The 15,431-nt window shown below is 40.4% G+C and overlaps 2 protein-coding genes across 3 annotated transcripts; one reads left to right on the forward strand and one right to left on the reverse strand.

Moving 5' to 3' along the window:
* Positions 1-1,035: 1,035 nt before the first annotated feature.
* tslig3a (tRNA splicing ligase complex subunit 3A) lies at positions 1,036-7,871 on the reverse strand. Its single transcript, XM_086258271.1, has 8 exons — positions 7,690-7,871; positions 6,832-6,980; positions 6,456-6,590; positions 5,178-5,359; positions 3,648-3,728; positions 3,446-3,562; positions 2,456-2,623; positions 1,036-2,216 (listed from the first exon to the last, which is right to left on the reverse strand). Exons 1-8 carry the CDS (start codon positions 7,725-7,727, stop codon positions 1,617-1,619), a joined length of 1,470 nt encoding a protein of 489 aa, XP_086114397.1. The 5' UTR covers positions 7,728-7,871; the 3' UTR covers positions 1,036-1,616.
* A 1,328-nt stretch (positions 7,872-9,199) lies between these two features.
* On the forward strand, positions 9,200-11,696 carry LOC147315454 (uncharacterized). 2 transcript variants are annotated; one of them, XM_086258273.1, is made up of 5 exons: positions 9,200-9,347; positions 10,160-10,306; positions 10,716-10,890; positions 11,035-11,200; positions 11,353-11,696. In XM_086258273.1, exons 2-4 carry the CDS (start codon positions 10,252-10,254, stop codon positions 11,198-11,200), a joined length of 396 nt encoding a protein of 131 aa, XP_086114399.1. In that variant the 5' UTR covers positions 9,200-9,347; positions 10,160-10,251; the 3' UTR covers positions 11,353-11,696. The 2 variants fall into 2 exon arrangements, with proteins under 2 accessions (XP_086114399.1, XP_086114398.1); XM_086258272.1 differs by lacking the exon at positions 9,200-9,347 and having other exon boundaries at positions 9,712-10,306.
* The last annotated feature ends 3,735 nt before the right edge of the window (positions 11,697-15,431 follow it).

Consider the following 15,431-nt stretch of genomic DNA (forward strand, 5'->3'; position numbering starts at 1 on the left):
CTAATAAAACAAGTTTTAAAAAGAGACTTTTCCATTTGATTACATTTTGTATGATGGATTATGCAGAAAAAGTAGAATTGGGCTGAAAGATCTATCGATTTATCACCTCTTCAGGTTGTAAATCGTGTTTTTAAAAAGTAACTAAGTAATTAATTACTTTTGAAAATAAGTAATCAGTAAAGTAACGGGATTACTTTTTGGGGGAAGTAATCAGTAATTAGTTACTGATTACTTTTTTCAAGTAACTTGATCAACACTGGTGAGGACCTTAAGCTGACTGTTAACTCTGCTCCAGCTCTCTGCAAAACCGCTAGTCTTTTTACCACTGCTCAATATAAAGCATTCTATCATACTGTACAACAGCTTGGTAGGGAAACTACACAGCTGCTGTCAAACCGCTGGCAACCACCCCTCAGCCTCCTAGTAGATACCTCTATGGTATCAACTTGAAACTCCTACTGCTCCTCATTTTAGGGTTCTTGCACAAAGTTAGGTATCCACACTGTCAGCCCAGCATTACAGCAACATTGTAAAGGACGTTACCAATCCATTTTATCAGCCATCCTCTTTGCTGCCATTTGGAAGACAGCATAGGGCTCAAAAGACCTGCACTTCCAGATTCAGGAACAGGTTCTATTGAACAGCCATAACTGCACTTGGTTCTCATTTTGGCATCCTTCAAGCAAGTCATGAGATGCACTTGGCACAATTCCCTTTAAATTGTGCCTTGTCTTTAAAGCATTCAGGTCAGTTTTTATGGTAGTCTGTATCGTCTTAAAACAATTAAAATTATAATAGCATTTCTCTTAAGCATATTGCATACATAGGACTGCTATGCCATTTTCAACTGTTCAAGAGAGACAACAAATTTAACTGTATGTGTCGCACGAGACAGATTGCTATATTAGAATTAATCATTTCATCAAAGTGTGCCTAATAAAATGCCCAGTGAGTTTATAACTCTGATGTAAATAATTGGCAATGAGGGAATGTCCCCATCTGATGTAGATAATCAAGACCATTGAACCTGTGACACTCGTTTCAGCTTTTATTTCTCATTCACTCATCCATGCAAACCTTTCAACATCCATACCTGTATGCACACAAGCTTCCATTAGGAGTACAAGATAGCATCATTTTGTTTTTTTAAATAAGTAACAAAGGACTCTAGTCAGATTAACCGAAACAAAACTAAGACTGGAAAATGATGCTTTTTTCCCTTCAAGTCATTCTCATATTCACCAAAACCAGAAGAATTTCAAGAATCCTGTAATATCAGTGTGCACCTCTAATTTCAGATACAGCAAATGCACACACACTGAAATTTTAGGGACCTTTAGTTTTCGAAAAAAATGTCCACAATAAGGCTAATTAAGCAGAGTCCAACTTGTCGACTAACCACTTATAGCAGATCTATATGAAAACAACTGAAAACAAAGGGCCACTTTAGAACTGCCCTGAATAGAGACCATAACAGTCTGGTGAAAAATACTACCTGTGTTTCTATAACGTCAGCTTGTAACCATTATAATAGTTGAAGATCAGCTGATAAGGCATTTTAGATGAGTTCATGAACGAGAAGCAGTCGACGTGGACTCTGCTGTGCTGCCCTGCCTTCAGCTAGTATAATGTCTGCCTTGACTAAAGCCAGCCTGGCTATAATGCTGCCCACCATGCTGGAAGAACTGTTCAAACTGTCCTCCTTGGTTAAAATTCTGCCCCCCTCTTCCTCCCCAGCCCCCTCCTTGTCCTCCTCCTCCCCTTCCTCCTCTTCCTCTACCCCCCCGACCTCCTCGACCACCACCTCTGTCTTGGTAATGACCGCCATCATGGTATCCGCCGCCTCCTCCTCCATGGTAGTTGGGATCCTGGAAGCCTCCTTGGTGGTTTCCTCCATAACCTCCTCTTCCTCCTCCCCCGTGATGACCTCCTGCATCCTGATAGTAGCCCTGGTTGTAACTGCCTCTCCCTCTTCCACCTCCTCCTCTACTTCCTCTCTCCCCGTGTCCTCCTCCCCCGGCTCCCCTCTCATAGCCCCCACGGCCACCTTGAGAGCCGTGATCGTATCCTCCCCTGCCACCTCCGTGCCCACCGCCGCCATAGTGTCCTCCGATTTGGGGAGCATCTTGACGCTTCTGCCAGGTGGGCATCTCTGGAGGCGGAGGCTCAATCTCACACGGCCGACCTCCCCTGTCTGGTACTCGGCCCATCAGAACCTGAGGAGAGGAAATGTGCTGAAATCAAACAGTTGTGGGACGCTTGACCACAGCGCCACTAGACGTGACGCGTGGATGACCAGGAGAAACATTTCAAACTAAAGTTACTGTGCTGAGCTTTATATGTTTATTACCACCAAACAGTCAGTATTAAATCAACACATTTTACACTGAAATAAAAACAGAGTAAAAGACATGAAAAGGAAGAAGGACAGGTGTCACTGCACTGATGAGCCCACCTTATTGATGGCACAGGCCGTCTTCTCTCTTATCTTGCCGCTGCTTGTGCGGAGGATCTTGGAGAAGTCTTGGCGAGCGGCAAGAAGATGAGCAACAGAGACTTTACTTTTGTTGGCAAGAGCTGAACGCAGTGGAGGGTAAACTTTACTCAACTTATCAGCATGTGTCTGAAGAGAGATGAGCACAATAAAGCCCATAATCCACAACAGGACAGTAACACATCTATTGTATTAAACAGTATTTTTCAAAGTATATGACTAAACACGAGACTCAGAATCAACAATCAACTGGCAGAATTATTTGAAAAGATGATTACTCTTTTCATCATTTTATAGCAGCTTATATTCCTCTGGATTTCAGGCTGTATCTCTTCAGGAAGCCTCTAGAGGCAGGAATTTCTCACCGTTTTATATTATTTTCAAATAATAATTACTTATGAAAAGTTGTGGTCCGGATGAAGTTATTACTTCAAGTCCACCTATTCTGCCTTTTCATATTTTCTGTCATATCTCCTGTTCAGATACTCATATTAAACATAACCAAAGTTTAAATGATGAGTCCAGCGTATGTACATGTGAGCCAAAAGCTCAGGCACAAACTCCTACTCCTGGCTCTATATGATGTCAGCGAGAGCATGTGGCCGTAATGTCGCACGCAGTTCTGTTTGTCAGCAAAGCAGCCACACCCACCAAATGAATGGTGACCTTACAGGAGAAGAGCCAAAATAGCTATTTTCAGATGCAGGACAAACTGACGGCAGCACAAACACCAGCAAAAGATAAATAAGGATTATTTTGGTTTTGGCCCAACATTTTTATAGTGAGAAGAACAACATTTAAGAGAGCAGAAGATTTTGTAGCTAACCCAATTAAGAACATTTGCTATGAAAGAGAGCAAAGAGCAGTACCTCTGTAACCCACAGTGCTCCTGTTTAAAAAGCTAGACACGTGCTTCATACTTGGTTAGGAGGATGCCACGTTGCTACGTACCTTTGCTCTATCGGACCAACCGAAGGACTGCACCGTCACGTCAAGACGTTTCAACAGCATCTTCCTTCTCACCTCATACTCATTCACTAGCGCTTGGTTTATAGCCTCAATTTTTTCCTAAGGTAAAAAGATTAAGAGAGAAGAAAGAGTCTTCACATACTATTCACTGACTGTTCTGCATTTCTCCACCATTTTTACTTACCATGTGCACAGGTCCAAGGGGCTTCTTTAACAACGGCTCCCCTACATGGTTTGGTGGAACTCGACTAAGGGCTTCTTTCAGCTGAAAGGAAAAAGAGAGCATGTGCAGATGTGTGCAAGTTGAATTGTAAAAGTATCTGCTTTCAAAGAAAAAACACTTTAGGAGGGCAGGAATCCTTTCCCTGACTTCAGATTGTCAGCCTCATGGTTGGTTGTTGCAAAACATTCATTTCTCTCAGTGTTGCTGGCAGGCAGCTCACATCCTTCCTTTGCTTTTAAGCCTACATTTTAAAACTCGTTCACTCATTGTAAGTTTACACACTTTCTAAAATGAACACGAGTACCATGCTTATACACCTGTTTTACACTAAATGTCAAAAAGAGTGAAAACAGTGCTGAGCAGTGCTTTCATGTAATATCAGTTTCTACCACAAGATGGTGCAGCATCCACTCATAATTCAACCTGAAGAGGAGGAGCACGGGGACATGACAAGTATCTATTCCAAATGATAAAAAGTCCACATGACAGCAGCTTTCTACAGCTTTGGAGATGAAAAGAATGAGTGATGATGTTGATTGGAAGCCACAAAGCAATGGCTATATTAATAAAGTGCTAATGTTTCCCAAATGGACTTCTTCTTGTTTGTCATTTTAGACTAAATGCCCTGCATGTGATTACCTCAATTAGACTTACTTTGCTGTGGAATCTAAGAGCAAACCATACATTTTATTTTCTTCATGTTAGAGGGTGGGCAACTACACGAAATATTCTGGTAAAACACTGCCCCTTGGTAGTAATAGTTTGGGTACATTTTGCAGAGGTCAACAAAAAAAACCCAATAACAAGAAGGCTTTGTATTTCTCTGTAACGGTAACGTGCAAAATTCATTATGAAATTCTGCCTCGGCCCTGAAACTTTAGCCATTTTATGTTTATTCACTGCAAAACAGTTATATTTTAATCATTTATCTCATATATGTGAAAACGAATAAATTAGCAGCAGTGGGAAATCTTTGGGTTGGGGCAGGCAAATGTTAAAGTCTGCCTAGAGTGCTGACACAGATGAGATGTTATCAGATAATAAAATATTAAATAATCATCATAAACATTTATAACCTCTCATCTCAATTACTGCAATGCACTTCTCATAGAGATCAGCCAGGCTTCCATTGCTCGCTTACGGCTGGTGCAAAACACGCTGCTCGATTTTTTTTCTGGTGTAAGTGAGAGCACATCACTTCAAGTTTAGCATAACTTCAGTGGCTGCTCGTTTATGAATTCAAAATCCTTTTATTTGTCTTCATGTCTCTTAAAGGTTCTGCCCCATTTATCCGTATGAGCTGCTGCACCCTTTTGTCCCAGATGTTTTTGCTTGTTTCAAAGGTCAGAGGTGACCTTTACAGCTGCTGCTCCTTCACTCGTCGTTTTTAACTCTCACCCAGTGCGAGTTATCACAACACGATGTAATATGGTGTCGCTCTTTTTTAGAGACCCTACTTTATAGTGGACACCACCTCTGTGTCTAACTGACCTTCTTCTCTATGCCACTGAAGAACTGGAACATGGTGATGTTGGCTGGAGGCTTGGACATGCCCAGTGCCATGCAGATGCCCTTCAGTTCTTGGAACGCAGGGCTTCCAGACTCCTGGGCTTTCTTCTGAGGCTTGTTAACCAGGATCATCCTCGACGCCTCCAACTCAGAAACCAGAAAAGCTGAAACCCCCCAAAAATGAATTTGAGTAAATTCTTATTGCTTTGACAGTGAGATCAGGTTTCTGAAAGTCACATTTCAAACAAATCAGCTCCACTTGAGATTTACAAGTCGGCACTAATCTGTGTTTTGAGGCCAAGACAGTGAAGCAATACTCCACCTTCATTTACTTCCCTCTGAAAAACCGACTGGGAACTGCCCAAGTTAAAAGACACACAGAGTGTCAGGGTGAAAACTGTGGCGACAGCCATGGCTGCGTTCTGTCCAGACAGGTCAGATCCAGTATCCGCTGCTGATTTTCCTGCCATCATCAAACTATGTTCGTAGTTGTTCAAGCTCAGTTTAGATTTATTGCTCATGTTTGACTCCAGCCCTGCCACAGAATGGTGAAATGTCCACTGTACAGCACCTTTCACCTTATCACAGGTGTGAGAAGCAGTTAAGAAGATGGAAGGATGAACAGATTTTTGTAATTTGTCATTATGTTTTCCTGACCTGATTCTGACCTGAACTACAGCAAAAACATGAAGCCAGTGGACCTCAGTGTTTATAGTATAATTACTCCGTTTATGCGCTGATGAAGTCAGGAAATTCAGAGGATGACAACATGGGTGACTACAGTAATGCTGCATGAACACCAGCGACTGCACAGACAGATTTGCAGATTTATGGATCGTGTATGAGAGTAATCCACAGTGAAAGAAGTAAAACTAGATGAAGGCACCTACCAGAATAAAGACACTTCATTTCTAAATGCAGCATATTACTAGTAAAGCTGCCACACCTTCTCCAACCAACAGGTAAAACTGGACACCTGCTGAATGTATGAGTCCTTAAAACTCAAACACCAGTGGCACACCCACAGTGAATGTTTCACTTGTTTTGCCTGCAGTGAGAGCATAGTGCGCAAGACTCACATCTTTCCTCTCCTCTCACTTTTTTTTGCTTTCATCCACATTAGACATTTAAATACAGAAGACATGTTGACATTAGGTGGGCCTTTATCACAGCCTGTGTGTGTCTAAGCAGTTCATAGAAAGTGTCAGGTTTAAGTTGCTCTTTAAAGACAGGCGTGGTTATTAAGAGTGTTTTTCGTACTTATAAGCAGCAGGCAGTCTGTCCTGTTCAGGAACCTCTGGGTAATGTCTCCACTGGTGAGGACAGAGTATGGACAGGTGAGCTCTGACAGCAGGCCGCTCATCTCCAGCTGGAAGCCCTCTGCCTCACTCGGGCCTGGAACAAGAACAAAAAGCACTTTCTAAATGTTGGCTTTTAGATAAACAAGTTGGTTAGATCTCATTTCATTAACTCATGTATGATACCCACAATCATGGACTGGAATTGGAGGCCAGAAAATAACAAACACTGGAATAGATGTTCATTAATAATCTGCTGTACAACTATTCAACAATTATATTTTACATTTGTTAGCATCAGGAAGAGCTTCATGTCCTAGTGAATGAGCAGCGCTTACAGTTGGTAGCATGGACATTTTCCTCCAGCTTGCAGTAGAGTCTGAGTTCTGAGACGATCCAAGCACAGAGCTTGGTAAACTCGGGTGAAGCTGCTCCTCCGCTCACAGCAGATTCCAGAGCTCCTTCTTCCAACAGAGGGCCTTGGTACCTGCACTCAATCAATCCATCCATCACACACACGCACACACAAATAGAGCTCATATTAAAAAACAACAACAACAACAAAAATAAAAAAACACATAAAACCTCTCTCACTCTTGATGACGAGTAGAAATGAAGCCTGCTAAGAGAGCCAGAGCGTCTCCAAACAGAACCAAAGCACATTTTAAAATGTGGTTATTTAAGGACTCTCTTCTTACTGTCAGGCTTACATGAGGCAACGAAAGTGGCACGAGAGCCCCAGTGACTTGGGAGAACCTACTGGAAATTTCAGCGTATAAGAGATTAATCTGGAACCATCTTCTCTATCTTGCTTAGAAAACTGGTCTGAACTGGTTAATGCAAAATAATGTGTTGGAGCTATCCTCGTATGCATTTTCATGGCAGCAGCTGCAGCTGCTGCTGCTGCTGCTGCTGACGAAGCCTGTAGCTTATCATGTCAAATCACTGTGTAGGCTCGATTTGCATGACTATGTACACACATCAATATGACACTCATAAGCAGCGATTTTAAATTTAAATAAATAAATACACAACACCGCCCGAACGCTAGCTACCACACCAATTTAGCCGTTTAGCTCAAGCTATATTTGTATTGCGCTGGCTAAAATAGAAAAGAATGGGCAGGTCTGCTCCCTGGAGCGTGGCTAGGCACACAGTGTTTCCACAGCGGGATACATAACCGTATTTTCACTTACCCTAAATCTTCCAGAGAGACAAGAATGTCATTCTCCATCCTACTGTTCCCGAGTTATCTACTAAAATCACGAAATACAGATTCCACATCAGCCAGCTCAGCATACACGTTTAACTTCTTCTCCTTCTTCGTTGGATTCATTGGCGGCTGTGACCCCAACTTGGATCGAGCTTTTTTCCGCCACCTGCTGGACTGGAGCGCGATCGGTGACTGCGTTCGTGTTTTTTCTTCGCTTTTTTACGGCAGCTTGCAGTCTATCAGTGTTGCACTACTGCCATCTCTTGGGTTATACTGCGACACTTCAATTTCCTTAGGAATTTCTTCTGGAATGACAACTGCCGCACTTGTTTAATTTTTGGATTTTTCGATCCATCTGTATAAATCTGCAAATAGTCACTGTACTTGTACCTGAAAAATCCTTTCCTCTTTCCCAACAATTTTCTAACACTTTCTTAACAGGATGACTTTTATTATGACCTTTCAAATGTATCTAATAATTAACTATTAACAGTTTTCTTCTAATATATAGTGGCATTTCACCTGATTCTACCCTTAAAGCACATATTGGCATTGTTTTAACTGACCCTAAGCAAAGTCTCAAAGGTGAGTACTTTTGTTTGCTTTGGACTGTTTAATTTTTGCTCCTTTCTTCTCAGGACCCCGGCTCCAGCTTCCCCTCCACGAAACTGGTTGTACTGGAGATGTATTCCTGTTAAAAGTTAGTTCTTCCTTCCCACTTTTACCAACTGCCCCAACGTTCCCGCTCTAACAACTGTAGAGTCTTTACTGTACGATATGAAAGTGTCGATCCTACACTGTTAACCTTTGCTGTATTTTTCACAGTAAAATACCACAAAATGCCCAGTAACTTACCTGAAAACATTTCTACAGTTAATTACTGTAATTTGCTTTGCATTATGGGTATATTAAGGTTATTTACATTTACTTACTGTATTTTTTAAAATTGTGGTAGTAGTTATACCTACCGTTAACACATTAGCAGTAGTGCTACTGTATTATGTGATTTGAATGGTTCATCATACTGTTTGTGTATTTTTACTCTTTCAGTGGTTGGTTGCAATAGTGCATTACATTTTAACTCTTTCACTGCCAACCATTTCCAGATTTTCCTCCAACCTATGCCATTTGTCAGTATGATACCAGTGAAAGTATTATGGTTTTGACTTTTTAGGGGACTTGCCTGTGTGTAAGGTTCAAGAATTCTGATCATCTAATCTGCTGCATGCAGTTGTATGCACATGCACAGCTGCTGCAAATGTGTGCTTGCCACTGCGTTGCCAAAGGCGAACTTCAGTCAGTGGAGAATATTGTAATTATTTGGCGGAGGCTTCTCAGTCGAGCAGTAACTGAATTGCTCATTTACTGAACGTGCAACATGTACAGAACTCTTCTGGGAACTAGTCAACCCAACTTAGTGAAACACACACTGAATGCATGCTGGCCCCGCCCACCCACCTACCTCTACCAACCACCACTCCATATCCTGACTGACATGACCTGTGATCCAGTGATTGACAGGAGAGGAAAGACAGTCCAACTTTGTTAACTCTTCATTACGATATGCTCGAGAGGACAAAAGATTTTGCACCTCGTTATTGTTGGACCTCTGTGTGGAAACTGCAAACAGGACGTCATAAGGTAATGCAAAGGACTCTCCTACCTAACATACTCGTTTATTAATTCTTAAGAGCATATATATTTTTTGTGTGTGGGGGGGAGGGGGGGGGCTTAAAATCGGTGTTAGCTTGGTCAAAATAGCACATTAGCTGAATTATTCTGGAAAAAATAGGTTGTGTGTGTTTTTTTTCTTTTCTTATTTAAATATATATTTAGATATATATTTTCCACGGGGAGGGGCGAAGAACACAGGCACAACGACAGTCTTTGTCTTTTTCCCGCCGACTGTGGTGCATTGTCCTCCTGCTTCTGTTCTATGACTATTGAGAAGCTGGCCATGCTAACAGTGGGACATTTAGCTTCAGCTAAAGCAGCAGGTAAAAATACACATTTAATGAGAATAAAGAAAGACAACTTTTTTTTGGAAATTTAGAGACTGCTAAAACAATCTTATCCAGTTTTGAGCTTGCTCATGTAGGTTAGCCTGCTTTATTTAATTTTGTGTGAGCTGCAGTACACAACACTAAAAAGTTAATATAACATTAGGTTGGTGGCATGAGGAACTCCAACCTAAGTTTAATATTTATTATTTTTTTAAGTGGGAAGGGGAGCATGTTTTTTTTCCTTTAATACAACGTCTTCCAGGGTCTTTTTCATAGGAAAACCATGTAACGTCTGTGTTAGGTTGGTCAAAAGAGCAATTAGTTGAATTATTCTTGAAAAGATGGGTTGTGTGTTTTTTTTCTTTTATTTACTTATGTAAATATATTTTTCAAGGGTTAAATAAATGCAACATTAAATTAACAATTGTCTCTCTGTCTTTTCCCGCCCAGTGTGGTGCATTGCTGTCCTCCTGCCCTTGCTGGCTGCGCTGACAGGGTGATGTAGCCTCAGTGTTTGTGTTTTAAAGGCTTTTTCCACCAAGATGTCTGTTGAGAGAGAGATGACCTTACCCATCACACCAAGGGTAATAGCGCTTGGTAAGTAAATAGTTTCAATCCTCTTGTAATATTTTTGTAAAAAATCTATGTAATTATTGTGGTATTTGTACCTACAACAACTTACTTAACAGGGGTTTGTCTGTTTTATATTGTATAAAAATAGAATACACACAGTTTGCTGCTGTTTCTCTTATTATTTATTATACACAATGACCAACAGGAAAAAACAGCCTAACATTTCAGCACAGGCCAAAATGCCAAAACATTAGGCAGTTTTTTCCTGTAATTGATCATAATTTTCATTACATAATAAATAATAAGAGAAATAGCAGCAAACTGTGTGGATTCTATTTTTTTACAGTGTGAGGCCTGCTATCCAGCATTCTTGTGGAAACCTTATTTGTAAGGGTGAGTCTTATTGTCTTATTGGACTCTTGTCTGTTTTTAGGGAATAATTTCATGTCTGCAAGCCGCTGGATGATCAGTTTTGAGGGCAAGGTATTTTATGAGCCTGAGCAGATGCATGACTTTGCCAGCACCCTTGCTGTCTTCTTTGCGTCATACTACGTTTTCAACCTTGAGTATCAGGAGTCAGCGTCCATCACACAGGAGATGATACAGAGGTAAATACTTTACACCATTAAAGCTTACACCATTTAAGAATGAAATATATGTGATAGCTTGACTACAGTTGCAGAAACATATAGGTGATTGCTGTAATGTATGTTTTAATTTTGAAATTAAAGCAGCCTTTTTTCCGTTAAAAGGTTCTTTGTGAGGATCAATCCAGACATGGGAACAAAATGCCCTGTAAAACTTGGTACAAGCTGCAAGACAGGTCGTGTCGTAAAGAGGAAGGTTACAAGCATCAGCCCTCGGATCACCACCTTCCTCCAGCGGCTCTCTGAGTTTGAATGGAGGACTTCCAACTAGGTAAGAATACAGAGATGATAATATCTTTTACATAGCTGATAATTATATACATACTGTACACACATCCATACAACAGTATGAATGATCTCAGACAGATGTGAACAAGTGAATAACCTGAGCAAACATGAATATTGATGATGTGTCTTTGACAGGTGGTGATAAAGACTACGCTGAACCCGACCATCCTGGTAACGGAAATCTAAATCCCATGTCACATTCTATTTCCTGGGACCCACTGATAATTATTACATTTTGTAAATGATTTTTGTTTTACAATTGTAATAGTTTATTTAATGTTCATGCTGGTGGGTTTGTCCTGTTTTTAGTGGAATGAAAAACTGTTTTCCTTAAAAAAATCAGACACGGAAAGGTGAAGGACTGTGTAGTTTTCATGTACGCTTCTATTTATTTTGGTTATTGACATTGTTTTTATTCAGTTGAAAAATGTTTTTCTTGTTAAAAAAATATCAACAATAAATGTTGGTTTAATTCACTATTCTGAGACTACTTTATTGAATTATATTGTTTTTTGTAAATGTTCTTATATTGAATATGAATGTTAATATTATTTTATATGCTGTAAAACACAATTACAGTCTAAACAAATTATACTGTACACAATTACAGTGTTATACCATAAACCACATTTGCAGTACAGTGATACTATAAAACTTAATCACGGTAAGTCTTTCTAACTGTAAACCACGTTTACAGTAAAGCTGTTATACTGTAATATATGTTTACAGTAAAGTGGTTGAACTGTAAAACATCACAACAGTAAAGATACTGTAGATTAGTAATTACAGTAACTTACTGGCAATAGTGTTGCCAGTAAGTTGCTGTAAAAATACAATAAAATGTCTAACAGTGTAGGTAAATACATCTGTACCGAACTGATTTGTTTGCACTCTAAAGTTTTTTTTTTCTGTTGTTTTCATTTTTCACACCTTTTGCTTTGTTTTACATACTCACTGCCCAGTTTATTAGATATCATTAGTACCACATTGGACCCTCGTTCACCTTTAGAATTGCTTTCATTATTATAGATTCAGCAAGGTGGTGCTCAGAGATTTTGGTCCACATTGACATTGTTTCATTATGCAGTTTCTGCAGATTTGTAGACTGCACATCCATCATGCCAATCTCTTGTTTCAGTACATTTCAAAGGTGCTACCGGATTAAGATCTGGTGACTGTTGAGTCCATTTGAGTGTTGAACTCTGTTAAAAAAAACCTTTTAGATTATTTGAGCTTTGTGATATGGTGCGTTATCCTGCTGGAAGCAGCCATTAGAGGGCTGGTCCAAATGTTCATAAAGGGATTAACACGATCAGAAACAATACTCAAGCAGACTGTGTTGCGCTGGCTAACAGCTTCAGTGCACCTTAGCATTCCCCAAGTCCTTTGGTGATGGCGATGAAGAGAGCAGCCTAACATCATTAAAATTTCCAGTAGGTGTTCGGATGGGCTGACGTGATGAATGTGCAAGTCATAATATTTCCCTAAATTTGTCACCCATCTGTACCTTCATAATGTTGTCCTTTTTCAGAGCTTGTTTAGCCAACAAGTACACCATCTGATTTTGTTCTTTGTCCCCGTGACTATCATTCTGTTATCCATATTAGTCACTTTAAAATGAGACTCAATGTTCAGATCAACAACAAGAAAAATCAAAATTACAAAGCGCAATGCAGCTCTGTCCAGATATTTATGGATTTATTGTATTCAATCAAATGCTCCAAATGAGCAGTTTTTAGATTTGTGAACAGGTTGCTTTGAATTGGGCGTATGGCAGTGTACTTTTAATACTTTATGATGTTGGTTAACGTTGGTGTTTGCTCTTCATTTTCCATTGTTAGACTGAGGGCTTTTGTGTCAACCACACTGTACATGAACAAAACTGGACTGCAGGTCTCTTGGTTCGGTTCTCAATCCACATGTTGTATTTGATGAAAATGAAGTTTGAAACAGTCGGGCCAACACATCTTGGTTTGTGTGCGTTATCACTGTTTCCAACTATGGACAGCAGGTATACTGCATGCTCATCATTTAAAGCAACACATAAACTACTACAGGATACTGAGGAAGTCCAATGAAGCACAAACACCAGATAATACAATTAAAGCTTGTTGACATAGTGTGGTGGGATTCACTAAGTAAAAATGAGGCTTAATCCATCCAGTATAAAAAAATATAAATATAAAAAATATAAATTGCAGATTGATCCAGCCTGGCCCACGATTTTGCTTTTTCCACACGGTGCAGGACTTTTCCCCATACCTGCCTTTTGGGAAATGTAGTTCTTTTTCCATCCCCAATGTTCTGTCAACATTTTAGTGACGGCTTCGGCATGGAGCTGTCGCCCTCCTCCGCCCACACCTCCAGAGCCACTGCTTTATCCACAGATACAGTACACAGGTCCAGTACACAGATACAGTAAACAGATACAGTACACAGATACAGTACACAGGTACAATACGCAGATACAGTAAACAGATACAGTACACAGATACAGTACACAGGTACAGTAAGCAGATACAGTACACAGATACAGTACACAGGTACAATACGCAGATACAGTAAACAGATACAGTACACAGATACAGTACACAGGTACAATACGCAGATACAGTAAGCAGGTCCAGTACACAGATACAGTACGCAGGTACAGTATGCAGATACAGTAAACAGATACAGTACACAGATACAGTACACAGGTCCAGTACACAGATACAGTAAACAGATACAGTACACAGATACAGTAAGCACATACAGTACACAGATACAGTACGCAGGTACAGTACACAGGTCCAGTACACAGATACAGTACACAGGTCCAGTACACAGATACAGTAAGCACATACAGTACACAGATACAGTACGCAGGTACAGTACACAGGTCCAGTACACAGATACAGTACACAGGTACAGTACACAGATACAGTAAACAGATACAGTACACAGATACAGTAAGCACATACAGTACACAGATACAGTACGCAGGTACAGTACACAGGTCCAGTACACAGATACAGTACACAGGTACAGTACACAGATACAGTAAACAGATACAGTACACAGATACAGTAAGCACATACAGTACACAGATACAGTACGCAGGTACAGTACACAGGTCCAGTACACAGATACAGTAAACAGATACAGTACACAGATACAGTAAGCACATACAGTACACAGATACAGTACGCAGGTACAGTACACAGGTCCAGTACACAGATACAGTACACAGGTACAGTACACAGATACAGTAAACAGATACAGTACACAGATACAGTAAGCACATACAGTACACAGGTCCAGTACGCAGGTACAGTAAACAGATACAGTAAACAGATACAGTACACAGGTCCAGTACGCAGGTACAGTAAACAGATACAGTAAACAGATACAGTACACAGATACAGTACGCAGGTACAGTAAACAGATACAGTAAACAGGTACAGTACACAGATACAGTACGCAGATACAGTAAACAGATACAGTACACAGGTCCAGTACACAGATACAGTAAACAGATACAGTACACAGATACAGTACGCAGGTACAGTACACAGGTACAGTACACAGGTACAGTATGCAGATACAGTAAACAGATACAGTACACAGATACTGTACACAGATACAGTACACAGGTACAGTATGCAGATACAGTAAACAGATACAGTACACAGATACTGTACACAGGTACAATACGCAGATACAGTAAGCAGATACAGTACACAGATACAGTACACAGGTCCAGTACACAGATACAGTAAACAGATACAGTACACAGATACAGTAAGCACATACAGTACACAGATACAGTACGCAGGTACAGTACACAGGTACAGTACACAGGTCCAGTGCACATGTCCATTACACGGGTACAGTACACATATACAGTACACAGGTACAGTACGCAGGTCCATTACACAGGTACAGTACACAGATACAGTACACAGGTCCAGTACGCAGATACAGTACACAGGTCCAGTAAGCAGATTCAGTACACAGGTACAGTACACAGGTACAGTACACAGGTACAGTAAACAGATTCAGTACATAGGTACAGTACGCAGATACAGTAAACAGATTCAGTACATAGGTATAGTACACAGGTACAGTACACAGGTACAGTAAACAGATTCAGTACACAGGTACAGTACACAGGTACAGTAAGCAGATTCAGTACGCAGGTACAGTACGCAGATACAGTAAACAGATTCAGT

This window comes from Aulonocara sp. 'chitande type north' Nkhata Bay, linkage group LG13 (genome assembly GCF_057382095.1).
Source record: "Aulonocara sp. 'chitande type north' Nkhata Bay isolate Kocher_YH1m ecotype deep benthic linkage group LG13, A_spYH_male_GT1.1, whole genome shotgun sequence".
NCBI classification, from domain to species: Eukaryota; Metazoa; Chordata; class Actinopteri; order Cichliformes; family Cichlidae; genus Aulonocara; species Aulonocara sp. 'chitande type north' Nkhata Bay.